This window comes from Condylura cristata, unplaced genomic scaffold, assembly GCF_000260355.1.
Source record: "Condylura cristata isolate star-nosed mole 26May11 unplaced genomic scaffold, ConCri1.0 scaffold00002, whole genome shotgun sequence".
In the NCBI taxonomy this organism is placed as follows: Eukaryota; Metazoa; Chordata; class Mammalia; order Eulipotyphla; family Talpidae; genus Condylura; species Condylura cristata.
The window spans coordinates 12,837,868-12,863,943 of NW_004567103.1; the positions used below are offsets into that span (position 1 = coordinate 12,837,868).

A 26,076-nucleotide genomic window follows, 5' to 3' on the forward strand; every position below is an offset into this window, starting at 1 on the left:
GGGTGGGTGGGCGGATGGATGGGTGAGCGGATGGATATGTGAATAAAAGAAGGGAAAGTGAGAGAAAGAAAGAAAGGGAGAGAGGAAAAGAGGGAAGGAAGGGTAAAGGAGGAATGTGAAAGTGAGCCCTTTCACTTTGAACTTTCACCCACTGAGTCAGAAAGAATGTCCCCTCCCAAGCTTCTCTCAGTTTCATTTATTGCTCTTTCTGTTTTGACCTGTCACGTGTTCTCCTCTCCAGTTGCTATCAAGGTCGCCTAGGGGAGCTTCAAACTAATAGTGATGCTCTGATGCTCAGGTCATATTCCCTTAATTCTGCTTTAATTAGGCTGAGGTGGAGTCCTTTATGCTCTGTCTTGACTATCACTAAGTGGCCGGTGATTCTGAGACAGCCAGAGCTGAGAACTACTTACTAGTCAGGCCCTCACATCCCCAGTTCCCGGCTCCTGCACAGCAGGGTGAAGGCCACTGGTCCCACTGAGCCACCCCCACCCCTGCCTGGCAGTCACCCTCCCTGAACGCTCCTTGACCGGATGAATAATGAATGAAAGGTCACATGGCCCCATGGCCGGCCCCAGCCCAGCAGGTTCGAGAACAGCCTCTAATCTCTGTCTAATCTCCCCTTGCACCTTGACTCTGAGTCATCTCTTGGCCTGGCCTTTTACTGCTCGGAAACTCCCTCTTCTGAGACTTGAGGAGTGACCCACGTCCCTGACATTCCAGAGTTTGGGCGCAAGGTCTCCCTGCCCAGCTTCATTTTAGGGCCCTGCCCTCTAGGTCAGGGTCACCCTTTGGTCCCCAGGACTGGGCTTGAAGAGTCCCCTTCTGCCTGGGTCCTGCCTGACACTCCTTCCAGCCCTGGCACTGGCCTCCTCCATGGTATTTCTTAACCTGCAGAGACCCAGCTCCCAGGGCTCCTTGTTCAGCAAGACCAATTTGGGTACCAAGGAAGAGAATATTTTCTGTCAATCACCTCCCTTATCTACATCCCCCTTTCTCCAAGACACACCCATTAGCTGCATGGAAGGGAGCCTTATTTCCTTGTCTATGAGGTCAGAGCCATGAACTAAGGGGACATTTAAAGTCCCACCAGGGAGGTACTTCTTACCCATCAGAGGGGACTTGAGCAAGCAAATACTCTCCCAAAACAGAAGTCAAGACTGGGGACCTCCAGCTGTTTGCACAGGGAAGGGGAGCCTCGAGGCCAGGGGTGGGCAAGGGGTTCTGGAGAGGGGTACTCTGAGGGTACCCCCAGGGGGGCTGCCAGCTGCTGCCTCAGTGCACATGGCTGAGAGCAGCCGTCTCTGACCCCTCCCAGTGGTGGGTCCTCCCTAGCAAGCTGTCTCCCCTGAACTGCTGAGGGGAACATGGGCAGCTCATGCTCCCCATCACAGACAGCATGCCCGAGGTTCGGACACACACTGTCTTCTCCCTCAACTTGAACTTACTGGGGTCCCACTCATGCCCACCCCTCTTTCTTCAGTGTCCCCAAACCAAGGAAGGGCACTATCACCCCCAGATCCCAACGACAGCCATCTATGTGACACCCTGGGGCCTGCCCTCTCTTGCTCTCTGTCTCCCTGACAGGCCACCAGCACTCTCTGCCTGTCAGCCATGCCAGACCCCTGGACCACCCTGTTCCCATCCTCTCATGCTGTTCCTCAGCCCGGCCTTCTGCTCCGGGGTTCTTTGTACTGATTGCCCTCCCCACTTTTCTTCACTTGGCCAACACCAACATGGTCTTCTAGATTCAACTGAAATCTCATTTCTTCGGGGAGACCTTCCCAGAATCCTCCTTGTGGCCCCAAAGCATCTAGACCCAAGGGGTCTCTCGGCCCCTGACCACATGGTCAGGGAAACACTTGTTTTTAAGTCTGAGGCCTCTAAGGTCAAGGGCCTGGTGTGTTTGTGTACCCCCCAGCTCTAGCACATTATAGGTGCTTGATAAATATTGATGAAGCTGAATGCCAGCAGCGTGGAAGGGCGAGCCTCCCTGAGGCCCTGGATGGAGTGAGGCTCTTGCTACCCTCCAGGTCCAGTTTCCTGTCTTCTCTGCTACGAATTATCTTCAAGAGTTCAGCCTTCCAGCCCCGGTACTGTCGCTGTTCTAGTCTTTAGTAAAGTGGTTCTAAACTGGCCAGGGATGTGACAGTCCTTGAAACAAAGGATACCTGCTGATCCCCCACCATCTGTGAGAGCAGAGCACACAGCTGCCCCTTGCCATTGAGGGCAGCTGAGCAGGCTTCCTGGCAGAGGGTGGTCAGTTTATCTCAAGAACCTGGTCTGGACTTGGTCCCCACCACCCCTACCCACCCCCTCCATTTCAGCTAAATGGAGCCATGGTGGTGGCGGGTAAGGGTCAGGTCCCAGCAGAGGGGAGATGAGGAGGGGTGCATATAGGGTGGCCAGGTGTGGACCAGGCCAAAAGGTCCTGCAGCTACCTCTTCCCAGTCTCAGCATCGGGCTCCTGGCTTTGCCCATTCAATCCCTCATGGCTGTTGCCCACACCCCAAGGCCCAGGAGAAGAGGACACTGAGGTCATGAGGATGGGGACATAAAGAGAGAAACATTTCTGGACCTTCCTGGTGGCTCAGGGGTTAAAGGCTCAGAGCTATCAAGCTACCAAGTTCGATCCCCAGCCTGGAGCTGACCCACATGGCGCGGCAGACCTCTCCTGTCCACCCACCGCTCCCCTCAGCAGTGTACTTCAGTAGATCTGCCTGTTCTGCTCCCCACTCTGTCTCTAGTGAATCCTCTCACCCTGTTCACCTCTGGCCTGTACCCCAGTTCTTTATGCATAAATAAATAAAAAATAAAGATAGAAACATTTCCAATGAGTGAGAAATGGACAAAGAAATGGGCTGGGGATAGGAACGGAAAGTGAAATCAGGTCACCGCTCGTGCCAGGCTGCCAGGGAAAGTCTAGTTGTGAATCTGTTAGGTCCCTGTCTTGGATTTTCCTCAGCCCAGGGCCCTAGGAGATGGACCCCAGAGCAGGGGTCTGAAAGAACAGCCAGTTGTCGGGGGCAGAAACTGCACAGTCCTTTCCACAGAAGCCCAGGAAGCCACACAGGATTCCCTGCTCTTTCCACTCTCCAGAGCTCTGGTCTCCCTCTCCAGCCCTCCCTAAGGGTTCCAGAAGGTTCCAGGCTGCCAGTGAGAAGCCAGAGACCCCAACCTGCCCCGTCCACTCCTGCCACCGGGGTCTCCCCACACAGGGTGTCTTACCTGTTTCAAGAGGCAACCGCCACCTGGAGACCTTAGGAAGTTCTGGCAAACTGACTGCAGAGAGCTTCGACCTTTGTTCCCACCCCCCCTCCTGGAGGAGCTGCCCTCACCATATAAGGGAAGATAGGGCCCCAGAGAGAGAGAATGGGTAAGGGGGTGGGGAGGCAGGTGCCCATAAGGTCCCTGGGAACCCGGAGTCCAGCGACAGCCTGTCAGCCGGAGCCGTGTGCCCCACCCTTAGCTCCCCAGTGAGCAGACAGGGATGGGCCGGTTTCTGCCAGGACCCAGCTCCTCCCTGCACGTGGACAGTCCTGGCCAGGGGAGGTGGCCACAGCAGGATCCTTCCTCATGCCAACCCAGAGGAGTTGGTTCAGCTCTTCTCCCTCCTTCCATGGGGGAGCCCAGGCCCAGGGCCAGGGGTTCACTCTTGGGAGCCCTCCAGGGCTCCAGGGTCCTGGGACCCTGGCCTGTCCTCTAGAGGCCTCCTCTACTTGGCGTGACCTCACTCAGAGGGGACACAGGGCCCCTGTTGTCCCCCGGCCCAGGGGCACTGGTTCCACCTGGAATTTTTATGAGCTGCCATAGGAAGTGCCTTTGGACTCGGCTCTGCGACTCTCTGAGAAGCCAAGGCTTCCATTTTCCCACCCTGACTCCAGAGGGCCGGTCTCATTCAGGAACAGAAAGCAGTCCACCCTGCCAGGTGTCTGTCTTGCTCGGAGGCTGGCTTGGTCCACAAGCCCAGTACCCTGGGCAGCTGTCCCCAACCTCCAGCCTGCAGAAATTGCCTCAGAACCCTGGTTCCCACTAGAGATGAGGTGAGATGAGGTACAGTGTGCCAGGTGAGGGCAGCCCCTGCTCCTGACCACACCTTCCCAAGATGCTGGAGACCAAAGGTGGGGTGTGTGCACACAGGTGTGTGCCGTGCAGGTGTGCGTGTGGGGGACACAGGCCGGAATGGGGAGTCAGCGCAGTCCTGTGCTAGGTTGCATGTGTTCACTCACTTATGCCGCTAAGGAGGAAAGAGGAAAGTTCATCGACAACGGACACAGAGAATCCACAGCTAGGTCACTGTTAGTGGTTTACTGTGGAGTATTTCAAGTCGTTCTTCAGTCCATCTGCTGTGTGTGCACAACTTAGATGCACAGTAGTTATCACCTCGCTTTCATCTATCTACTGTCTGTATCTATGTTTTTTTTTATTACAAAAGTTTATTTTTACATCATTTTGTACATTTTTTTTTCCATCTCAATTGTAATCCCCGCGGGTTTCCCATCACCGTGTATCTATGTTTTACTAGTGAAATAGAAATTTTAAATATAATTTTTGGTCATGTCTTCTTTTTTTTTTTTAAAGGTTTATTTATTTATTTATGCATTCAGAGCTAGGGTACAGGCCAGAGGTGCAGGGGCAGTGAGAGGATTCACCAGAGACAAAGTGGGGCACAGAACAGGCCGAATGACGAAGTACATCACTGAGGGGAGCAGTGGGCAGGTGAGGACAGGTCTGCGCGCCATGTGGGTCACCTCTGGGGATGGGAATCGAACTAGCTCTGAAGCGGCTGCGCTAGCTTGCAGTGCAGCGTCCTGATGCGTTACGCCACCAGGGAGGGCCCTGGTTATGTCTTCTGTGAATTTTCAATGAATTTATCGAAGTTGTTTATATATGTAATATATTAAGATTGGTGACCTCACGGGTGACTCGGTGATGGGAAACCCACAGGGATTACAATTGAGATGAAAAAAAAAAAGTACAAAATGATGTAAAAATAAACTATTATATTTATATATAATGAAAAGATTGGTGACCTACCTGTCCTTTATGCTTGGTGTACTTTTTCCAGTTTACCACCTGCCTTTCAAGCTAGCCTTAGGGCTAGATTTTCTTGTAAAACATGTATCTTTGAATTATTTCTTTATTATGATAAACATCAACCATACAGAAAAGTTAGTACAATTAAAAATAGTATAATAACACTGATGTCTAACAAAAAATAGTATAATAATAATAAATATTCAAGAATTGGTAATTCACATTTGTCATATATATGTATTTGGAATTAAGTTACAACATCACAATACCTCAGTCCAAGTATTTATCACACATCAAAGAATGAGAACATTCTTCTTCAAAAGTATAATATGGGTGCTCCCTGGTGGTGCAGGGGTTAAAGACAGCACTATCAAGCTATCACTAGCTACTGTGAGCATAAATTCAATCTCCCCCAGGCCCCAGCCAGGGGGCAGACCCCAGGAACTGCCCCACATGGTGGCTGACCCACATGGCACAGCAGACCTCTCCTGCCTCACCCACTGCTCCCCTCAGCAGTGCATTTCAGTAGATCTGTCTGTTCTGCTCCCCACTCTGTCTTTGGTGAATCCTCTTACCTGCCCCCCTCTGCACCTCTGGCTTACACTCCAGTTCTTGTATGCATAAATAAATAAATCTTTAAAAAAAATAAAAGTTAAAGTGTAATGTGATCTTCACACCTGAGAATATTAACAATTACTTCTAATATTGTCTATGCCGTCCACAGTTTTCCCCAATTGGCTATTAAACACAGGAATTTAATAGCTGGTTTCATTACTTGTGATCACACCAGAGCACGGATTTTTCAATATTTTGTACATCTAGAACATTCCTCCAACGTTTTTTCTATGACATTGCTCATGTGAGCCAAGGACAATTGTCTTGTAGCTTGTTCACGGTGTGGATTTCTTTCTTTGTCCTTTATTTAATGTATTCTGCTTTCTCCAGCGTTCCCCATTAAGCCCAAAGCATCTTGACAGGATTCATTAGGTTCTGGTTAAAGGATTTTTTTTTCCTCAAGAATACACGAAAAAGGACAGCACTTCTCAAACAGTAATAGGATGAGGATCACATGACAATCTTTTTAAAGTGCAGAACATTATTGAACGCTCTGGGTGGGGCCTGAGATTCTGCATTTCTAACACCCAGCTGGCACTGATATGCCAGTCCTTGGATCATCTGAGTAAACTGGTCAAAGGTGACCCTGGGCCCTTCCCTTTACACAGCATCTGGCCTCTAAGTTCACCTTGTCCGGGGAGGAGAGATGTGAAGTTTGATCCCCCAGCTTTGTTGATGACTGCCCCATCACCCCACTGTAAATGCACATGCTCCCCTTTGTAATTAGAAGTTATCTTGGGGTTACAGGGTGGCACTGGCAGCATAAAAGTTTTTAGTTATTTACCACTGTCAACTTCTCCTTTTGTGACATTTGTTTTCTATTTACTTTGGTTTTGGTATCTGTATTTCCCATGATATCTCTTTTGCTCCTGGCACCCTAGTATCTGGAACAGAGTAGGCATGCGATGACTGAGGAAAGAAATGGAATTCACCATTATATTTAGGAAGCTGTGTTTTCCATCTTAAACTGATTATTTTAAAAAATAATATTGGGTTGTTGGGAAAGTCATGACGCCTGTGTACACTGAAAACAAACAAAAAAATACATCAGGACTTTTCCCAATACATGTACATGTACCTGTAAATTAATTAAAAAATGCAAATAGATGTATCATCAGAACAAGTCCTCACATTTGAGATGCCTCCTACCCTGTCCTCCATCTCTGCTCCCCGGGATTACACAGTTTCCATTTCTTGGGTACCCAATGGGAGCACATGTAGGTGGGTACTTTGTGTGTGTCTGTTTTCATATTTCTCCTTAGTGGGAATATACATCACCACGGACAGGCACCTGGCTGTGTTTCCTTTACTGCTCTACCTGGGATCCATTCCTGTATCTGCTTGGGTAGGTCCACCATGGTTTTGTATGTGTGTGTGTGTCTGCGTGGTATTCTCTTGGTAGAGACAGAGCAACATTGATTTAACACCCCTCCACTGATGTCCACTTAAGAGTATATCAAGTGTTTTACTATTACAAGCAAGGATGTGATAAGCCCGTATACACACAAGGCTACATTTGCACACACCTTAAGGGCATCTCTGGATCCCAAGCTGTCTGTATTTTAAAAGTATTTTGTCAAATCTCTCCACAGTGGTTCTATCAGTTTGCCTTTGGGGGGGGGGGTGTATGCACACCGTGAGTGTAATGAGGCTTGAGTGTAAAGCAAATTGTGACGAACTCACTCTACCAAGCTAGGATAGAGCTTTTTCACAGGTGACACCCCCAAGCTTTTTCACAGGTGACACCCCCAAAACTCCCTCCCTCCCTGCCCTCCTCCCCTGTCTCTGGACCCATCAGCCTCTGGGTATCATCTCATTTTGCTCCCCAGTCTTCCTTCTCCTCTCGGCTGTTTCTGCCCCATTTGGGGCATCACAGGGCAGTGATTTCCCAGTAATGCCTCACACCCATCACTGTGCAGATGCCAGGTTTGAGCATGCCCCTCTCTTGTTCCTTGTCTCACAGTGCTCCTCAGAGGCACCACACTGCCTGCAAAAAGGAAAAAAATTAAAGAGACCACTCCCCGGTAGAAGAGGCATTAGCTGGTGCCTCTCGAGGAGTCACTTCCCAAGCCCGGTGGGCAACCACAAGGCTTTTGTCATTTCCCAGGCTCCCACGGCTACTGGCCCTGGGGTTTGGTGTCTTTTGCAGGTACACCTCCTGGCTCCGACCACCTTTACATGAAATCACTCCTACTGCCCAAATGCCTCAGAGCCTCACCATGGCCACCCCACGTGGGGTGTGGTGTCCCACACTCACACCCCAGTTTTTCCCTCCCTGCCGCTCCATTTCCAGCTTTTCAGGTTTTAGATATTCTGTTCGAGTCTTTTCTCTGCTCTCAGGGCGAGTTCCTTGAGAGCAGAGGCTTGGGGTGTCCCCAGGTGCTGGCACCCTGCCTCACTCACGGTATGCGCAGTTACATGCGGTTGACTTGAACTCTAATGTGGGCAAAGGTTCTGTGCAGTGGGGGTGGGGGAGGATGACTGTGGTCTCACTCAAAGCTGGGCGCCCTGGAGACTCTGCAGAGAACCGGGATGCAAATCTGGGAGGGGACTAGTGTTTGCATGGAGAGAAGGAAATGAAGCGGCACCCCCCTTTTCCTCCCCCACCCCACTCCTCCATCCTAGAGGTCGAGGGTTGGTATTTAGTCTGCCAAAGCTTGCATTGGAGCTGTGGGAGCTGAGCAGGGGTGCTGCAGACTTCCCGTTCCCCTTTCCAGGGCTTCCCTACCAGCCAAAAGTAAGGGGCGCGGGACCACACACAGCGCAGATCCTTTCAGAACCCCAAGGGCAGAACAGCTTCTGGGGCGCCAGCGCGCGGGCTTGCGGCCGGATTCACAAGGTGAGGTGGTAGGGGGCTAGGGGTCGCAGGGGCAGCTCTCTCCCGTCCCAGTGATTGTGCGTGTTTCTGGGGCGCGCGGAGCTGCTCACCCCAGAGGCGAGAAAGATGCCTCCGGGGTAGGGGGGGCAGGGTGGGTGCGCGCCGGCGCCGGGCGCTAGGGAGCCCCGAGTGCGCGTGGACAGAGAGGCCTCTGGTGGCCATCGCGGGGAGTAAGCGAGGGAGGGGCGGAAGGGCACTTCCTGCCAGGGCCGGTGGCTGCCCAGTGGTGCAAAGGAAGTGCTGCCCCGGCCGGAGGGGCGGGGGCAGGAAGTGGGCGGGAGGCTCGAGCGAGGGCGCGGCCGGGGGCATCGACCGCCCGCGCGGCAGGCGCGGGGCCCCACCCGACCTCCCCGAGGCCCGGGCGCCTCTGCCAGCGCGCCCTCGGCCCAGGGTCAAAGTTCTTAGGTTCGGAGTTGAACTTGACTTTCCTGTAAATCGCCTCGCTCCCCCCTCGATTCTCGCGTTCCCCCAAAACCCCTGCCCGTTCGGGGCCGGAGACCACACCCCTCTTCCAAGCACCTTCCTGGGGCCTCCCCTGGGGACGCATTTCTGCGTTTCTTTAGAGCCAGCGTTAGCGCGACCTCCGTGTGCAGGCAATTAAGCAATTCTGCGAAAAGAGTGTAGCTCCACCGCGCGGGTCAGGGGAGGGAAGCTTCCAGAATCAAGTAGCACAGCCTTTCCGCCTGCCCGCCGCACTCACCGTTCGAACCTCACGGAGCTGGACGCCCAGGCGGTCTAGGGCAGCCTCTCTTCGCTGCCCTCCCCCCACAACGGGCTTGCTGAAGCGGGTGTGCTCCACAGGACCCGTCATCACTCCTCCCACCTCAATACCCCAATAACCACAGAGGCAGATGGGGGTCTGGCTTTCTCTTTAGTTCTCATCGTTTTGTGGAGGTCTGGGCTACAGAGAAGGCACTTCAGTGGAAAGTCGCCCTATGTACTCCCATCAGTCTGGGGGCGTGTGGAGGGGGCATGACCTCCCCCTTGGCACTGGTTCATGGGTCCCCTTAACCGTTAGGCCCTGAGGAGAGCCCAAGGCATTGACTTCCAGACTCAGCATTTGGGGGAGGGGCTCCAGATGAGTCAGAGCTGGAAGGCAGGTTGTCCTGGGAGAGGCCCCCAGCCAGCAGGGGACAGGATGGGGCTGCAAGGGGTGGGTTGGCACGGGAAAGGGGGTCAGCTTGGCCAGGCTTCCTGGAGACCCCAAACCCCACAAAGGTCCCACCTCCTACAGATCCCCTAAAGGCACCGGTGAAGTCTGGGGTGGGTGGGTGGATTTAGATACCCACACAGTCAGCTGGTGGGCCTAGCACAGGGCTGGGCAGAGAAGGTGCTCAATAAGTGATTTTTGAATGAATGAATGGAGCAAAGAGCTTCTGAGGGACAGAGGACAGGGCTCAGAGCCCTTTGGCCCAGCTTGTTTCACTGAGAAAATAGCAGTTTAAAAAATGTAAAAATCCTTTCCCTCCCTCCCCCAATTTATGGGCACAGGAAAGGAGTGACCCTTCCCTTCCCCCCAAATCTATATACACATATACATATTTATATGGCACCACAAAGGGGTCCTGCCTGTGCCCACCCATGGAGCTGAGGGAGCCGACTTGGGCCTTGGAGCAGTAGAGGCAGAGGTGGGAGGGTCAGGCCAATTAGGCCTGCGGTGATGTGCCCACTCAGAACTTTCGGACAGAGGCTTCTCCCTTCACTAGCAGTAACAGCTCTCCCTGCCCCCTCCTAGAGAGTCAGGGAGGGGTTGGGGGAGCCGAATCAGTCCCAGGAGACTGGGTGAGGAGCCCAGTCTAAATTGCAGCAACCTAGGCTGTTCCAGGTCTGGACTGACCTGGGCCAACCATGCTGGAGAGGGCTGTATGCAAGGCACGTGGTATCCACTGTTCCCAGACTGGGTTCCGGACACCTGGCAGCAGGAACCCCTCCCCTCCCCCAAGCAGACCTGGAAGGGGCCAAGGGGCCCAGTTTGGCAGCAGAGAAATATGGCAGCACAGAGAAGAGAGGGAGGGGGAGAGAGAAAGGGGAGTGGGCACCACAGGTCCCTAGAGAGAAGGGGGTTCTAAGGCACTGATACAGGGACCCAGGTCCTTGCTGCGCTTGGTGCAGCCTGCTGCCCCCTTCCACAGCCTGGCCAGGCTGGGAAGGGGATGCCCACTTCCCCGTGGCACTGAAGTGGCAGCAGCCGCCGGGCTTCCTTAAGGCAGAGTCCTCATGTGAGGGGGAGCACTGGTTAGGGGGCTGGTCCTGGCCCCGGGGCGCCTCACTAGCTGCCTGGTCGAGGCTGCCTGAGCACTGAGTACACGTCATCCACGCGGCTGAGCTGCTCGAAGAAGGGCAGGAGGTCGTGGAGCTCCGTGTCGCTCATGTTGTCAAACCACGAGGCCACCGGTACCTGTGCAGGTGGGGGAGAATCTTGAGGGGGGGCGCTGGCCCTGGGAGCAGAATGTCCAGGTGCCCACTGCTCCACGGGCAGGCCAGGAAGTCCCTTTCCCACGGCTTCCAACCCCAGGGACAACGTTCTTCATGTACAACCCAACGGATGCTGAGTGAACGGACCCTGAGCCTCCCTGAGTGCAAAGCAGTGACGGTCCCCACTCGGACCTGCTAAGTTATTTCTGCGACCCAGTAACCAGTCCTAACTGGCAGCTAAAGGGGAGAGCACCGCCAAGCTGGTGGACTGACCCCTGGCTTGGGCTGCAGCCCCCAGCCCCATCCCGCCTGGCACTCACGGCGTTGTCAGGGTGGAAGACATAGGAGGCTGGTGAGTTGTCCAGGATAAGCACCCGCCGGAGGTCTCGGCCCAGGCGGCTCAGGTCCTTCACATAGTTCCCCCGATGGAAGACACAGGACTCACGAAACAACCGTGCCCGGAAGGCCCCCCACTTGTCCAATAGGTCAGCCACGGGGTCTGCATACTGAGGGGTGGGAGTGGGTCATCCAGGGCCAGCCAAGGTTGGGGTGGCCCCAGGAGCCGCTCCGGTCATCGGGGCTCACCTTGGCGAGGCTGGCTGTGAACAGCACACACTCAAAGAGCTCGCCCATTCGCTGTAGGAACTCATCTACGTGGGGTCGCTTCAGCACATAGACCTGGGGGGTGAGCCAGTGAGGAGACTGCGGGCCCACAGGGTGGGCTGGGGAGCAGCTGAGGGCTCGGAGGGAGTGAGGGGAGGCGGCAGAGGCACAGGAGGGAGGGGGTCCACTTAGCTGGCCACCCACCAAGGGGAAACCGCCCACCCTCCCCGAAGAGGATCAGGACGGGCCTCTGCCTCCTGACTTCCTGCCCTGCCCCATGGGGAATCAGAATTAATTCTCAGCTCTTTCCCTTACCATGGACTTAGCACAAATATGGGGCCCTGGGGGCAGCCCCCTCACCCAAAAGCTGCAGGGCACCGGTACCCGAACCAAGTAATGGAGAACAGGCTGGACAGTACACAACCTATCCTGAATTACTTGAACTGGGTCCCGGGCAGGGTGGGGCAAGGGGGTGCCCAGGAAGTTCCCCACTCCTGGCAGGCCAAGGTGGGCCTCTGACATTTCCCATAGATGAGGGTCCCAGCTGGAGCCCTCAGGGTTTTGGGGAGGAGCCTGGGGTCTGGAAGGCAGATGCAAGCCCACCTCCCGCCCCTCCCACCTGCTGGCACCTCACCTGGTGGACCACCCCATCAATCTCCACAGGGATGATGAAGTCAGCATTGTTCACTGGCTATGGGGGGGAAAAGAGCTGCTAGAACCAGGGCCAGCCCACAGACACCGCCCTCCTAGGCCAGGGAAGGCCCCCTGGAGACCAGGAGTTGAGGGCTGCTGGGCAAGGCCCACCTTGAAGGAGCTGTGCACCAGGGTCTCGTCCAGGTCGATGACCACGCAGATCTTGTCTGAGTCCTGGGCCTTGGCCTCGGGAAGCAGGTACTGGACTGAGGTCTGCTTTGGGAATGAGCGGGCTGACTAGGGGGTACCTCTCTCAAACCCCCAAATGCCTGTTCTACATAGGCCTTCCCTCTGCAGCCTTCTACCTGGGGAGCCACTGGGGATGGGGGTGAGGGAAAGAGACCACTCTGCCCCGGCTATGCCCCACGAACTCTGGAGCTGGGGCTACTCTGTGAGTCAGTTCTCTGCCTGGAAAACTAAAGTAGGGAAAACTTTCCCTTCCCAAGAGATCCTTCCCTGGGTGGCTTTTGGGGGACTTCCAGGTCAGGCTGAGAGAGGGTGGCCCACCCTCCTCCATGCCTTCCATGGCTGGCCAGCAGTCATGAAAAGCCCTTTCCCTTATTCCCCCTCTGGGTCGAACCCAGATGTCCCCGCAGCCCACACCTGGCCAACACACACCTTGGGGACAGCTCCATTCTCCTCCACCAGCAGGGGTGCTCCACTGTGGGCTGTGGACAGGGCCTCCCCATCATCTCGGCAGACACAGCAGAAAAGCGAGTGGAGGATGCCCCGGCTCCGGGGTTTCTGAGAAGCGGCTGACTTATGATCACCTGAAGCAGGAGGTCCAAGGTGAGGGCTTGCACGACGGCCTGCGGAGCATGTGCGCCCAGGTGAAACCCTGGGCGAATGGGTCTGACCACGCCCCCTTCATTAAGGATGACACTTGGTAGCTCCAGGCCACTGGACACTCTGGGCCGGCAGGCACCCCTTCGCTCCCCACAAATCCTCCCACGTTAGGGAGTGGGCTGGATGAAGGGGTGTACCGAGAGTGTTTGCTCTCTCACTCAAGGTCTCCTTCACTTATGAGGGCTCAGCCCCACTAGGGGCGCCTCCAGGCACCCACCTTACCTGTTCAGTTGGGCTCTGCCCAGGAGTGCTGGCGCCTGGGGCCCTGGCGCCCACTCCCCCCCATTCCCGCCCTGGTGGGTCCAAAGTCCGCTGAGACTGGGCCCAGAGGCAGGGAGTGGGGCAGGGGGCCAGGGGACGGCCACTGTGGCCGGTCCCGCCTCCTCCACCCCCGCCCCGCCCAGACCTCCAACCTAGAACCCAGTTTCCGCCGACTGATTGACAGACCCACCCTCCACCCGCCCCTCATCCCCCCCCCCCAGCCCCTGCCTCGGGTGGAGCTAGGCCCAAGCCGGAGGTGGGCAGACGTGGAGTGCCTTAGGAGCCCGTGAGGTCAACACCAGGACTGGGAGGGGCCGACCCCTAGTCTGGACCCGCCAGCCTCCCCCACCCCCGCCCCTGCCGAGGCGAGCGGCGCGGTTCCCGGGTCGGTGCGTGTGTGCACAGGCCCGGCGCCAGTCGGCTGCATGCAGCCGCGTGCCAGTCCCGGCACCCCAGTCTTTCTGCGGGCGCACTAGCGACTCTTACAAGTGGCTGCCCCCCAGGGGACCTCGGCGCCCCACGCGTGACGCGGAAGTTTGTGGGTAACGCGAAAATGTGTTGGCGGGAGATCCCTCCAAGCCTCCCTTGCCCCGCTGTCACCTCAGCGTCCCCTCCTGCGCCCAAACAGACCGCAGGTCGGAGTGTTGGGGGGGGAGTCTCAGCGGGTGACCTGAAGGCGCCCTCTTCAACACCCCCTCATCTGACAATCACACAGGCGCCAAGGCAGGGGAGGAGGCGACTCTTGGGCACTGCGCCGCGCTAGCCCAAGAGACAGGAAAGGAGCCCCCTCTCAAATCCTGCCTCAGTTTCCCCACTTTGGGTGCAGACTGGAGCACCCAAAAAGCGCCAGGCCCCGCCCCGCCCCGCGTCTCTGAACCTCCAAGAGTTCAAACTTCGCAGTTGCTACTCGGGTTGGGAGCTTTCAGGCTCCTCCGAGGCGCTCGCCCCGCACGGCGGCGGCGGCGACTGCCTGGGGGAGGATCCCGCCTCCCCACTTTTGCAGCACCCAGTCCACGGCCCTCACCGCGCGGCCCCAGTACCTTTGCCCCGTAGCGGGCCCCGCGCCTCCTCCTTGCTGATCTGAGTAATGACGGCCGAGCTGTCCATGGGGCCGGGCGCACTCCGCTCCGGCCGGACTCTGGCCCGGGCGCCCGGCCTCCCCCCCGGCTCGGGCCGGAATCGGGGCGCGGGGGGGAGGGGAGGGGTGGGAGGGAGGGATCCCCGCGAGCTTCGGAGGGGAGGGGAGCCAGGTTCTAAGGGGGAGGGGGAGGGAGGGGGCGCGGAGGAAACTTTGTTACAACATGGAGTTTCCTCCCCGCGAGGCGGATGCAAACATGGAACCCGGGCGCCGTTTCAAGGCTCCCCCTTAAAAGGGCAACGGCTTCGGCGTGACCTGGACTCCGCCGTGGCTTTCATCACTTCTGGGGCCAGCGCGGCTCCGCGGGCTGGGAGGCGGGACCCGCCGGGTTCCTGCCGCGCTCCAGGGGGCGTCGCCTCCCTTCCTGCGGCCTGCCAGCCGGGCGAGCCTTTGCGGCTGCGTGGCAGGGCCGGCGCTCTGCCCTCCCTTCCAGGCTGGCGAGAGCCGGGGGCCAGGGCCCGCCCCTGCCGCCGGGAGCGCCCACGCCGGGGAGGGCCCAGGGGCGGCGCCGCTCCACCTCCGCGCCTTGGAGAGGGCGGGGGGTCTGGGACTAGCCGCTTCTCGATTTCCTCATCTGGGAAATGGGGATAACACTATCCGGTCTGATTACTGGGTCTTCTCGCCGATAGCCCCCGGGGCCAGCTCGCAGGGAAGTCGTGAGCCAGCGATGGCTCCTTGCTAGCGCTAAACGGTCTACGGACTCTCACCGTCGTGCTCCGGGCCAGGCCGTGACTGGCCACCACCCGCCGCTGGCTCACACTCGAGCCAAGTGACCCGGATCTACAGGGCGTGGATATTCCAACTCCCAGCCCCGGGGTGCCCCCTGGCCAACTGCCCCACCTGGCGCCCCGCGCGAGCGCTCCGCCTGCCACCTGGCGTTCTCGCGGGCCTGGGGTAGGGGGTGTCGCCCAGCAACAGGAGGCCTCGGGCCTCCGTACGCGCGGCTCCGTGTCTGGACGGCTCGTCCTTCCCCTTCCTTCAAGCAGATCTCTTGTGCTCGAGGACATGCCTGCCACAGCCAGACCTCCTCCCCTAAGTCCCACTGTTATTATTGGCGGTGGAGCGCAGTGGCTCCCGCCCAGCGTGGGCGCTCGACCTTGGTTTGTGGGGGCCTCAAGGCATCAAATGTTCGGAGGATTCTAAACAGCTATTTCATCCAGTCTGTGCAGACACAATCGCGGGGGCGCTTTTCCAGCGGATTCTTAGTGAAGGAACCCGCGGGTGCGGAGCGCCGTGGCGGGTGGGTCCTGGGTCCGCCCCCTCCAACCCCCGCCCATCAAGTTCCCTCCCCTCGTTACTACGTTGTGTGCACAATTTAAAAAATAATAATAACGCCTGTCTAGATACTCGGGCCTCAGCACCGCCTCCCCCGTCGCCGGCCAGGGCGCCGGGGCGGGGCGGGCGCGTCCGGTCCTGTCCGCTGCCGGGTTCGAACGCTGCCCGAGTCCCCCAGGCCCCACCTAAGGGGAGCCGGGGAGGGGGGAGCCGGGGCGGGAAGGGGCCTTGCGCCGGGGGCGGGAAGGGCGAGTGCGGCGCCCGCCTGAAGTCGCTCCCTGGCGACGCCGGGCAAGGGGGGTGTCGAGGACCGTGAGTGCCCCCCACTCCCACTGGACCCCCGAGCCGCCCCCTCCCCCGCACCTTGGGCGCCCGCCCGGCTGCCGCCGCTGTATGTTTTTGTAATAATCGTCCACGTGAAGCGAGCGCTGCGCTCCCTGTTCGCTTTTACTCCTCCGACTGTCTCGGGTCTTAGCCCCACCGCCCAGACCGGCAACCAGCGCCGCCGGGTGAAGCGACGTGACCCCAGCGAGGCCGAGAGAACCTCCCCTCCGGCCAGGGCCGGGCAGGGCGTCCGCTTTGTCTCCGGATGCCCCGCCCGCACTGGCCCCAAAAGGAAACGTGTGGCTAAGGACCGTGTGAACCTCGGGCGGCCTCGCCCAGGCCCGAGCGGGCGGCCCGCCTTCTCCCTCCGTTGCTTCTCCGAAGGCTGACAGCTGGTCGGCTGTCAAAACGGCTGGCGCGGGAACAGGACGTGGGCAAGGCGGCTGTCCCTCTGCTACTCCACACGCACGCCCACTAGGCACCAGGGCACATTCTGCCTGGGGGCACGACAGGAATGAGAAAGCAGTGGGGACCTGCTGGTGGAAATGTTCTGCAGTAGGAAGTAGGAAGGGTTCTTTGGGTTTCCTTAAAGGAGGGCGGGAGGAAGGCCCACACCCACCTGCAGTGGGGGTTCCCTTACCCACACGATTTGTTTTTCTCAGTCGCATGGGTTTGTTTCCCTAGGAGGAGCCAAGCCCTGTGCTGAGTCGGAGAACACAGGGACTCAGCCCAGTTGTCTGGTAACTAGGCAAGTGTCTCCACTCCCCCTGCATCAGACCTTCCTAGTCAAGAGGGACTGGTAAAGCCTCACCCTGGCACACGGGGCGCTCTCAGCAGGCTCCCAGGAGAGCCCCGGTGCCAAACCATGTAGCTGAGGGGCCGGTGGTGCATCCCCTCCTCACACAAGCTAGACCAGGGCCTGGGCAGTAGCAGACCAGAACTTCCATAGGGGTGGGGCGGTACCCCACTCTACCCCAGTGGCTGGGCTTGGCCTCACCTCCCAATGCCCAGTTTGCTGGACCAGGGTAGCCCTTTAGCTGACCTTTGGTGCCCTCCCCTGACCACTGTCCTTGCCCTCAAGTTTCAAGTCCAGGCTTAAACACTGGGTCGACCAGCCTGCCCATTCCAGCGGGGTCGTTCCTGCAGTCCTGCTTCAGGCTCCAGGACACCCCTGCTCATTCTCCAGGACACCCCTGCTCATTCTCGCGCTTGCCAGCACCCCCACCTCAGCTCTCCTTCCTGATGGGCTTCCAAATCCAGTCTGAGTTTATCTTCATTTGCGCGTTTCAGGTGAGCAGAGGCACCTGCACTTCCCAGCCTCATCCCTGGGTATAGTGTTGTTGTCAGAGAACTGGCATCCCGCCTCCACCCCCACACTGGAATGTGAGGTCCTTGAGAGCTGACTTTCATTTTGGGACTTTGCTTCCTTGCCCATCTTCTAGCCCTGGCCCTTGACCAGAGGGGCCTGCAACTAGGGGCACCTCCTGGAGGAACGGTCTGGTGAATGAAAGGCTTTTTCTATTACAGAGCTCTCCAGCCATCTCCTTCAGCCTACGTGGGTCCCCTCTTCCCCAGGGACAAGCCAGAGAAAGGAAGTGGGCGGCTTTCACGCCCAGCTACCCGCTCCCACCGTTGTTCGCTTAGGTTGAGCCAGAGCAGTCCCATCCGGCCCTCCTCGCGGGCCCCACTCGCAACGTTGCCCTTTTAAGAGAGAGGAAATTCTTTTCATAAACAAGCGCCCCAACCGGAGTGCAGAGCCGAGCCGCCTGCCCCGCCGCCGGATCTCGGGGAAACCGGGGGTGCTTCCAGGCACAGCGCCGACTCCGGGGCCCACCCTGGGGAAAGACCCCACGGCCTCTCTCGGCCGCGCTTCTCAGCAGCTCCCAGCCGCGGTCCGAGAGCCGCGAATAGGCGGGAGGAGGGACTTTGGGGAGCCTAGAAACAGCCCAGGGAGCGTCTGTAAAGTGCAGCACCTACGCGGGCCGAAGGGGTGCCGACCTAGCTTCCGAGGGGGTTCCCCGCCTACACAGCTCCCCCCACCGACTCTCCAGGCGGATTCCGGAGCCCCAGCGCGCTAAGCCCGCGCCAGCCTCCTTCGCTCCCCGGGCGGGTTGGGGAGGGCGCGGCCGAGGAAGCGCGGGCGCTGGGAACCGTCTCTGCCCCTAGGGGGAGCCGGGAGCCGCCACTGCACGGCGTGGGAGTGCCGGCCGCGCGGTCCCCTGGGGAGATAACAAATGAGTTGGGCCCGGGAGGCACAGCCTCTGGGGCTTCTTAGACCTGGCGCCCGAAGGGGGTTAAACGGTGCCTCGGTTTCACGCCCTGGAACGTGGGTGTGGGTGGAACAAAAAGGCGAACAGTTGTAGGAGCGAACCGACGTCCGAGTTGGAGGCTTCTGTTGATGGCGTAGGGAGCTAGTGCTCTCCCGGCTTCGTGGCGCTCTTTCGCTGGGGACGTGAACGAGCGCCTTAGCATTCCGTAGTCTCTAATTTGGAACTCGCGTCCCAGCACCACCACTGGGATCTGTCAGGTCGCTCCTGCGGTGCTCAGTAAGCACTTTTAGGGTGAGTTGCTTTTTTTAGGCCCAAGTGTCTTGCAAGCACTGCATGAAAGTGCTTTGCTGGCCTTGCAGGCTTCGCTATGTCTCCGTGTTACAGATGAGGACATTGAGGCACGGGGGTTAATTGCTCTTCCCGGCAAGTCTGAGCCTGCCTTGCCGTGCTTGCAAAACTCACGGTCCTGCTGCTACTCTTGGGGACGCCCGTACAGAAAGTGCTGGTGAGAGCTGTGGGCTAGACGCGAGGCTCCGTGGGCGATGCCACAGGTCCAGACCTGGAGGAGGGCAGCTATGAGTTTGTGACTGAGGACAAACTCATAGTAAATCCCCCAGAGCCTCTGTCTGTTGCCTCCCTCATCCCCAGAGCAACCCTGGCCCTCTCTTACCAGGTAGGTGATGAGGCCCAAGTAGGCTACACCCAACAGGGCGACAAGGCTTAAGTAAGCCGGGTGGGGGATGCTGGGCAGGTAGCTGATCACCAAGTAGAAATTGATGGCACAGACCAGCGCCATGATGGAGGAAGTGACCACCTTGCTCAGCCTGTGGGACACAAGGGAGTCTCCGGTCTGGCTGCATCTCCTCCTCCTCTTCTCCAGTGCCCAGAGTCAGTTGGGCAGTGGGGGGTGATACATGAAGTCATCTCTGGGTTGTGAGGCCACCCCCACTCTTTCCACCCCTTGAGCCTCAGGCCCCACTCTGGTGAGATTTCACAAGAGCAGAGTCTAAGTTTCTGAAGGTCAAGATCTAGCACCAGCCTCCATCCCTGGATTCCAGTGCTGGGTCCCCACCTGTGTGGCCCTGGGCAAGAGCCCTCATTTCTCTCTTTATCTGGATAATGGTCATTCCTACCTCTGGGTGCTTGAGCCATCAAAATAATACAAGTCCAGAGTTTGGGTGGGGAGTACTCACAGGCCGTTGGCAAACTCCTGCATGAGGGCAGGCATGCTGGTGAAGGTGAGGATGGGCAGCACAGCGAAAGGGAGCTGGGGAGAGGTGGAGCATCCAGCTGAGGGACCCCCGCTTGGAGCACAGCCAGGAAGGGAGTGGGCAAGGTTTTAGTCCTCCTCTGGCTGCCTGGGCACCCCTTAGGCAAGGCCCTTACTCTGGATCACTATGCTTGGGGCTTGGCGCTTGGGGGTCCAAAGCAGGAAAAAGTGAGACTGCCTGGATTTACATCCCAGCCAGGCCACTGGTCACTTCACTGCAGGCAACCATTTTCCCATCTGAAAACAGGGATGCTGGTGGTTCCTACTGCTTGGGATGACTGTGAGACCGTGAGCTTTGTGGGCAGGGGGTATTCAGACGGGGGAGGGCTGCTACTGCTTAGTTTTGCAGGGTTAAGAGTGGCCAAGATGCAGCTCACCAGCAAGCTCTGCAGCACGTTGAGGAGGTCATTGAGGCTGGAGAGTTCGCGCACATCACTGAAGACTGCCACCAGCACGGTGGGCAGGATGGCGCAGCAGCGGGTGAGGACGACTCTGGCAAAGCGTGACCACCGCAGCTTCAGGAAGCCCTGGGGCATGGGGGGCACCTTAGTGGCTGAATGCAGGTGTAGTCCCTCAGTCCCTGCCATGCCTAGGGGAATCCTTTGCTTTTCCATCATTAAACTGGGGGCATTTCTGTCACTAGTTAGCAGACAGGGGATGAGGGAGAGGGAATTAGAGAGGTTCCCCTCCCAGGCCCTTTGCTGGAAATTAACAGTTTTAGGGAAAGGTGCCCATTAGTCCTACATCTGCAGCCTCCGACAAATTGCCCCTGCACATAATCTCCTTTCCCCATCTGTAAAGTGGGTTTATAGTGGCAGTAGTGTGCTGGTTGACCTCGGTCCCGCGGCCATACTCAGCTGCCCCAAGTCCCACCTCCATCACGAACTGTCCCGCGTAGGTGCCGGTCATGGTGGAGCTCTGGCCAGCCGCCAAAAGACCCACCGCCCAGATGTAGAGGGCTGCAGGGCCAAAGAGGCAACCGAGAACCACGCCCTAGAGGACGGGGTGTGGTCAGACGCGTGGCCCCGCCCCCGAGAGGCTCCGCCTCCGATGTGGGCGTGGCTAGGAGCCTCGGCTTGGAGCATGGGCAGTGCACGCACTTCCAAGCCTCCCCTGCCCAGGGCTTACTCCTCGGTAAATGTCCACATCCACGGTAAGGTTGTTCTGGGGGAAGATCTTGGCGTAATCGTGGAGGCTGCTGTTGGCACAGATGTTGAACTGTGGGCATCGGGGCAATAGGAGGGAGAAGCTCACATTTAGTATTGCGGAAACCAGACCCCCCACCACCTCTCGTCTCGACCAAGGGTGGAAAGTTGGTCCCCTCCCCCAGCCACACACACACACACACACACACACACCCCAGGACTGAATGTCGCCCATATTTTGTGTAGCAAACTTTTTTTTCCTTCAATGTGAATTTGTTGCCAACATTTAAAACTGAGGGAGAATTCCCATGAGAACTTGGTTTGCAGCTTGGAATGGTAAGAGCTGGCATTCCCACAGAGGCACTTGGCTGGCAGTGAGGGCAGCTGCCCCACGGTCCCCTTTTCCTTTCATCTGACCCACTTCCCACAGCCTGTGACTGGCCGGGCTTTTAAGGCAAGGGTTTGCCGTCCCTATTTAGACCTCTCATCTGCACCAAGCAGTGAGTCCAGGGAGGAACTTCACCAGTCACACAGCAAGGCAGTGGCAGAGCCTGGGTCCCTGGAGGCAACGGTGCTCAGCCTCCGGTCACACTCACCCCTGGCTGGCGGTTGTTAGCGCCTTGATACTAAAACCCACCATGAGAGCAGGGCAGACACAGGTCCTGAGCCCCAGAGGAGCTGGCCAGCTCTATGACAGAGACTGCTCCCCTGTCTCCAGGAGGCCTCTGTAGCCACCCTCACTGCACCCCCAGTTACGTTTCCTTTTTTTCCCTTTGCAGCAGGTTTATACTCTGTTGTGTGCTGATTTGTTGTTTTGTGCCCTGTGTACTTAATTGCCCCCTCACCCCAACTTAAGCTGCAAGAAGCCAGGGATTCTGTGTTACCGACTGCTGGATCCCCAGGGCCTCAGATACTGACCCCGACATAGCAAAGATCCAATCTGCTTATCGTGTAGGTTAGCAGGGGTGAGGACTCAGAAGAAAACGCCAGCCTGTACTTTCCCCACCCTGCTGTCAGCCCAGGCACCTCCTCCTCCCAGAGCACCCTCCTGCAGTTTGATGGCCAAATCCTGCCCATCCTTTATGGTACGGCTAGAATGTCACTCTGTGCCTTGCAGCCCCTGGTGTGAGTGAGACCCTTCAAGACTCTGCCCTGGGAAGGGGCCCCAGGCAGAGGTCAAGGTCACAGACTCCTGCCAGTGCCCTCTAGAGCTGGGCAGAGAGGCTCAAAGGGCTTAGCTGAACTGCCTGCAGTCCCCACAAAGTCTGCCTGTGTATGGGAGGGCAGGGGGCTTACCGTAGCCTGGTTGGTTTGCCGGTAGAAGGCCTGCCCAAAGACAGACACAACGAAGAGGTTGATGAGGAAGGAGACAGACAGAGCGATGGCGGCCTCAATTAGGAAGTACATGTTGGCCTCTCGGATGTCTGCCCTCCGGGCCCGGTCGACCTCTCGAGACTATGGAGGTCAAAGGCAAGGGAGAATCCAGAGTGCTGAGAGTTGCCAACCTCCATTCTTTCTATAGCTCCCTCCACCCGCACCCAAGCCCTTGTTAGCCAATCCCCTTCACAGGTCTCTGCTGTTGCCTGGGAGACCTGGTGCACAACCACCCAGTGTCCACAGTGTTGAATGTGAGTGAAGGGAGGTTGGCTGTCAAGGCCCCATGTGGCTGGGCCCCAGCCCTTCCTCCCTGACCCCTGGCCTACTCCCCTTCCACATGCTCCAGCTCAAACATGCCTGGCTTACTTCTGCCTCAGGACCTTTGCACTTGCTGTTCCCACCGTTTAGCATATCTTCTTCCTCTATGATCCTTCCCATCCTTCAGCTCTCAAGGATCACCTCCTTAGAAAACCCCTAAAACAGTCATGGTCCCTGCCTGGTCACCCCTAGCACTCTTCTCTGCTTTATTTCCTTCAGGCACCTTCCACAGTCCACACGTATTTGCTGCTACTCCTCACTCCTGGTGCACCTCCCCCCCTGCTAGAGTGCAAGCTCTGGAAGGTAGAAGACGTGCCTGCTCTTTGTTACAGACCCCCAGCACATCAAATTATACTGAATGAGCAGAGAACATTCAATTCCCACCTAAAATCATGAGGGGCGAAAGGGTGGGGTTCCAGGCTTGGAAGGAGGGCCAGCACCCCTCCCTGCTTCCCTTTTCTGCTCACCTTGACCAGGGAAGAGTGCAGGTAGATATTGTGCGGCATGATGATGGCACCCACGATGCCCACAGCCTGCAGCAGCTCGCCCTGGCTGCAGTCGTAGCACGTGGGCAGGAACAGGCCCCGAAGAAGCGCTCCCTGATTAGGACGTGCCACCACATACTGTGGGCAGGAGCCCATCAGCCTAGCCCAGGTCTTGCTCAGAGTGGGGCTTTCCCAGCCTCCTCCCCCCCCCCCCACTTTGGGAGCCCAGTCGTTGCACAGCTGGGCTCCCTCCACCCCAGCCTCTGGGGACTGCACTAAGGGTGCTGGCCCGGCCCTCAGCCGCATTGGGGTGGTTTAGGTGGGCAGTGTGGCTGGCTCTGGCTTCCCACCTCATAGCCAAACGTCAAGGCCATAATGGTAATAAGAAGCCCAAAAAAGGCTTCCAGCTTCCGCAGCCCTAGGGGGAGAACAAAGGGGCAGAACAAAAAAAATTAAAACCTAGTAACATAAGCGGTGATCAATGGCTAATAACTTGAGCACTTTGTTCCAGGCACCGCGCCAAGTGCTTAACATGTATTTTACTTCAGTGAATCCTCACCACCCCGGCATGACGTCTGTGCTATTATTATCCGCATGTTACAGATGAAGAAACCGGAGTCTCAGTAAGTTGCTCATTGCACAAGCTGAGCCGGAGCTCAGAGGCCTCTCCCAGTGCAGCGGCCACACGGCCCCCAGTTAACCCACACCCCCACAGTGTAAAGACCGAGGGAACATTCACCGTAGTTATCGAGGAAGAGGAAGACAAAGGTGTCCACGATGGTGATGAGGACGCCACCCCACAGCGGGATGCTGCAACCAGAATGGCCAGGGTCAGCCCAGCCTGGGCCGGGCGCCCCAACTTCCCACACCCGGGGTGCAAGACCATGGGCTCTGCCTTCCCGAGGGTGGGACCCAAGTGACCCCGACAGTTTCTAGAGAGGGGGAGGGAGTACAGGAGACAGAAATGGCACAGAACAGGCTGGTGCAGGCCAAGCTAGGGGACCAGTGAGGGTGGCAGGGAGCTTGGAGCCTCGGTTCTGAATCTGTGTGACTGTACGCAAGTCATTTTACATTTCTGGCTCTCGTTTCCCCATCTGGCAGATTGGCCAACAGCGCTGAGTCAGAGGAGGCTGCAGGATGAGAGGGCTTAGGAAGTGTAAGGCCTACGAAGAAGCACCAGCTGTTCCCAGCCCTGGACTGCTGAGCTGGGCTCCCTTGGGCCAGTACCGTCCAGCGGAGAGCAGGCTGAATGCGATAGCTGTGCCGATCACCTCCTGCATGTCCGAGCCCACGATGGCCAGCTCTATTGTCAGCCAGAGGAAGATGCGGGGCACCTAGAGGGAGGAGGTGACCCTTCACCAAGGCTGGGCCACTTGCTTGTTATCTCAGCCCCACACTCATCCTCCACCCTAAACGGGCTGAAACTGCCTGTTTGCAGACAGCTGACTATAGGCAGGTTCTGCACAAAACACTTAAGGGAGATGAAAGGGCAGGGAGAGCCCCCCAGCCCCCCCGCCGCCGCTAGCAGTGGCTCCAACAGAAACATCACACTCCCTGGGTTCCAGCAGCACCAGTGGCTTTCTGATCTCCTGGTAACACCTCCAGCCCTCCCAGCACCTCATAACTACAACCCTGTGCTGAACACCTTTGAAGTTTCTAGTGGTGTCATTTGTTTGCCCACCTGGACCCTGACCACAGCCAAATCCCCAGGCCTACCCAGCTAATGCCTCTCTGAGGTGAAGCCTACCTATTTTTTGCCTTGGACAAGTCCCTACCCCAGGTTTTGTTCCGCCCCCTGCCCGCCCCCTGCCCACCCCCGTAAAATGAGCGGAGCATCCTCAGTCTGCTCATCTATTAATTAGACGTGTGACGCCCACTTTAGGTGGTGTGGATATTTGATCATAGAAGCTGCAATCGGCTGTCTGGGGGTTGGATATTTGATCATAGAAGCTGCAAGTGGCTATCTGGGGGTTGGGGTCTGGGGTGCTTTCTGTCCTGGCCCACGCAGCTCACCTTAGGATAGTAGAGATGGCAGACCTCACCCAGGTCTTTGCCTGTCACCACGCCCAGCCGAGCCGCAAGGCGCTGGCAGAGTAAACCCAGCACGGTGGCCCACAGCAGCACCCAGAGCAGCTGTGAACAGCGGGAGAGGCCTCCTTAGAGGACAGGGTCTCGGCTAGCCCCTGGGCTAGCCCCTGCTGGCACCACTCCTTAGTGGGAGGGGAGGGAGGAGAGTCAAGAGCACCCACCGGCTTGCACTCCCCTGCCCTGTGTCTGCAGGGAGTGGCCGCACTGTCCTGGGGAACTTGTTCTGGCCCATTCAAAGGTAAAGCCTGCTCCCTGGAATACTAGCCATCCAGCACCCTTGGGGGAAATGTGGCAAGCTGGGGGTCTCCAACCACTTAGCTTGGTGGCCCCCCTACCCCTGTGGGGCCCCAACTCCGTCACTTTGAATCCAGCCACAGCGCCAGTCTGAAGATCTGACTCGATGTTTCCTGGGTCCAGGAAAGCGATGCTCATGAGGAAGCCCGGCCCGGTGAAGGCCCACAGCTTCCGCAGACTGAAGGTGCCCTGGGGTGGAGTGCAGAAAGGGGACCTGAGTAGAGGGGGAGAGCGGGCCTTGACCAGCCCTGATCTCTAGCCCCCATATCTGGAGCTCTGGAAAAAATGGGAAGAATAAACAAGATTTGCTGAGTCACAGAGAGTCAAATTCTGGCCTGTTGCCTACAGCCTAAGTCAGCAGAGCCTAAGAACCTGAGGGGGTTTCGCGGGGCCACACTGCCTGGCTTAGCTTCTCCCTCCCAGCCTCTTCTCAGAGCACAGGGCCTCTTCTCTGGGGCCCACTGAGCTAGGACCCCATCCTCCCACCCCCATTTCAGGACTGGCCTCGCAGCTGGGGACTGACCAACATTCTGGAAATAGAAGAGCCACCCCTCTTCTTCTGAGGCTCTTGTCCAGGTCCTTTCCTTTAATGTCAAAAAATCCTTGTGCTTGGCCCTCCCTGGTGGCCCAATGGGTTGAGACGCAGCACTGCAAGCTGGACGCATCCACTTCAGTGCGAGTTCGATCCCCGGCCCCGGAGGTGACCCACATGGCATGGCAGGCCTCTCCTGACCTGCCTGCTGC

At 57.7% G+C, this 26,076-nt stretch overlaps 3 protein-coding genes across 3 annotated transcripts in view; all 3 read right to left on the reverse strand.

Moving 5' to 3' along the window:
* The window catches only part of VIL1 (villin 1), a 23,764-nt gene extending 20,466 nt beyond the window's left edge, over positions 1-3,298 (reverse strand). Inside the window, exon 1 of the mRNA XM_004674294.2 lies at positions 3,229-3,298. The gene's annotated coding sequence lies outside the window, so the exon portion shown is untranslated. The remainder of the gene's footprint in view (positions 1-3,228) is intronic.
* A 6,084-nt stretch (positions 3,299-9,382) lies between these two features.
* On the reverse strand, positions 9,383-14,786 carry CTDSP1 (CTD (carboxy-terminal domain, RNA polymerase II, polypeptide A) small phosphatase 1). Its single transcript, XM_004674296.2, has 7 exons — positions 14,389-14,786; positions 12,860-13,011; positions 12,353-12,454; positions 12,183-12,239; positions 11,531-11,623; positions 11,266-11,451; positions 9,383-10,928 (listed from the first exon to the last, which is right to left on the reverse strand). The coding sequence occupies exons 1-7, from the start codon at positions 14,453-14,455 to the stop codon at positions 10,800-10,802; spliced, it is 786 nt and encodes a 261-aa protein (XP_004674353.1). The 5' UTR covers positions 14,456-14,786; the 3' UTR covers positions 9,383-10,799.
* A 1,421-nt stretch (positions 14,787-16,207) lies between these two features.
* The window catches only part of SLC11A1 (solute carrier family 11 (proton-coupled divalent metal ion transporter), member 1), a 10,875-nt gene continuing 1,006 nt past the window's right edge, over positions 16,208-26,076 (reverse strand). The window contains exons 3-15 of the mRNA XM_012728980.1: positions 25,399-25,521; positions 24,964-25,083; positions 24,178-24,284; positions 23,690-23,760; positions 23,301-23,368; positions 22,933-23,088; positions 22,067-22,225; positions 20,754-20,843; positions 20,499-20,618; positions 20,003-20,152; positions 19,549-19,622; positions 19,026-19,179; positions 16,208-18,914 (exon numbers count right to left, since the gene is read on the reverse strand). Of these exons, the coding sequence (XP_012584434.1) occupies positions 18,828-18,914; positions 19,026-19,179; positions 19,549-19,622; positions 20,003-20,152; positions 20,499-20,618; positions 20,754-20,843; positions 22,067-22,225; positions 22,933-23,088; positions 23,301-23,368; positions 23,690-23,760; positions 24,178-24,284; positions 24,964-25,083; positions 25,399-25,521 (1,479 nt within the window). The 3' untranslated portion in view covers positions 16,208-18,827. The remainder of the gene's footprint in view (positions 18,915-19,025; positions 19,180-19,548; positions 19,623-20,002; positions 20,153-20,498; positions 20,619-20,753; positions 20,844-22,066; positions 22,226-22,932; positions 23,089-23,300; positions 23,369-23,689; positions 23,761-24,177; positions 24,285-24,963; positions 25,084-25,398; positions 25,522-26,076) is intronic.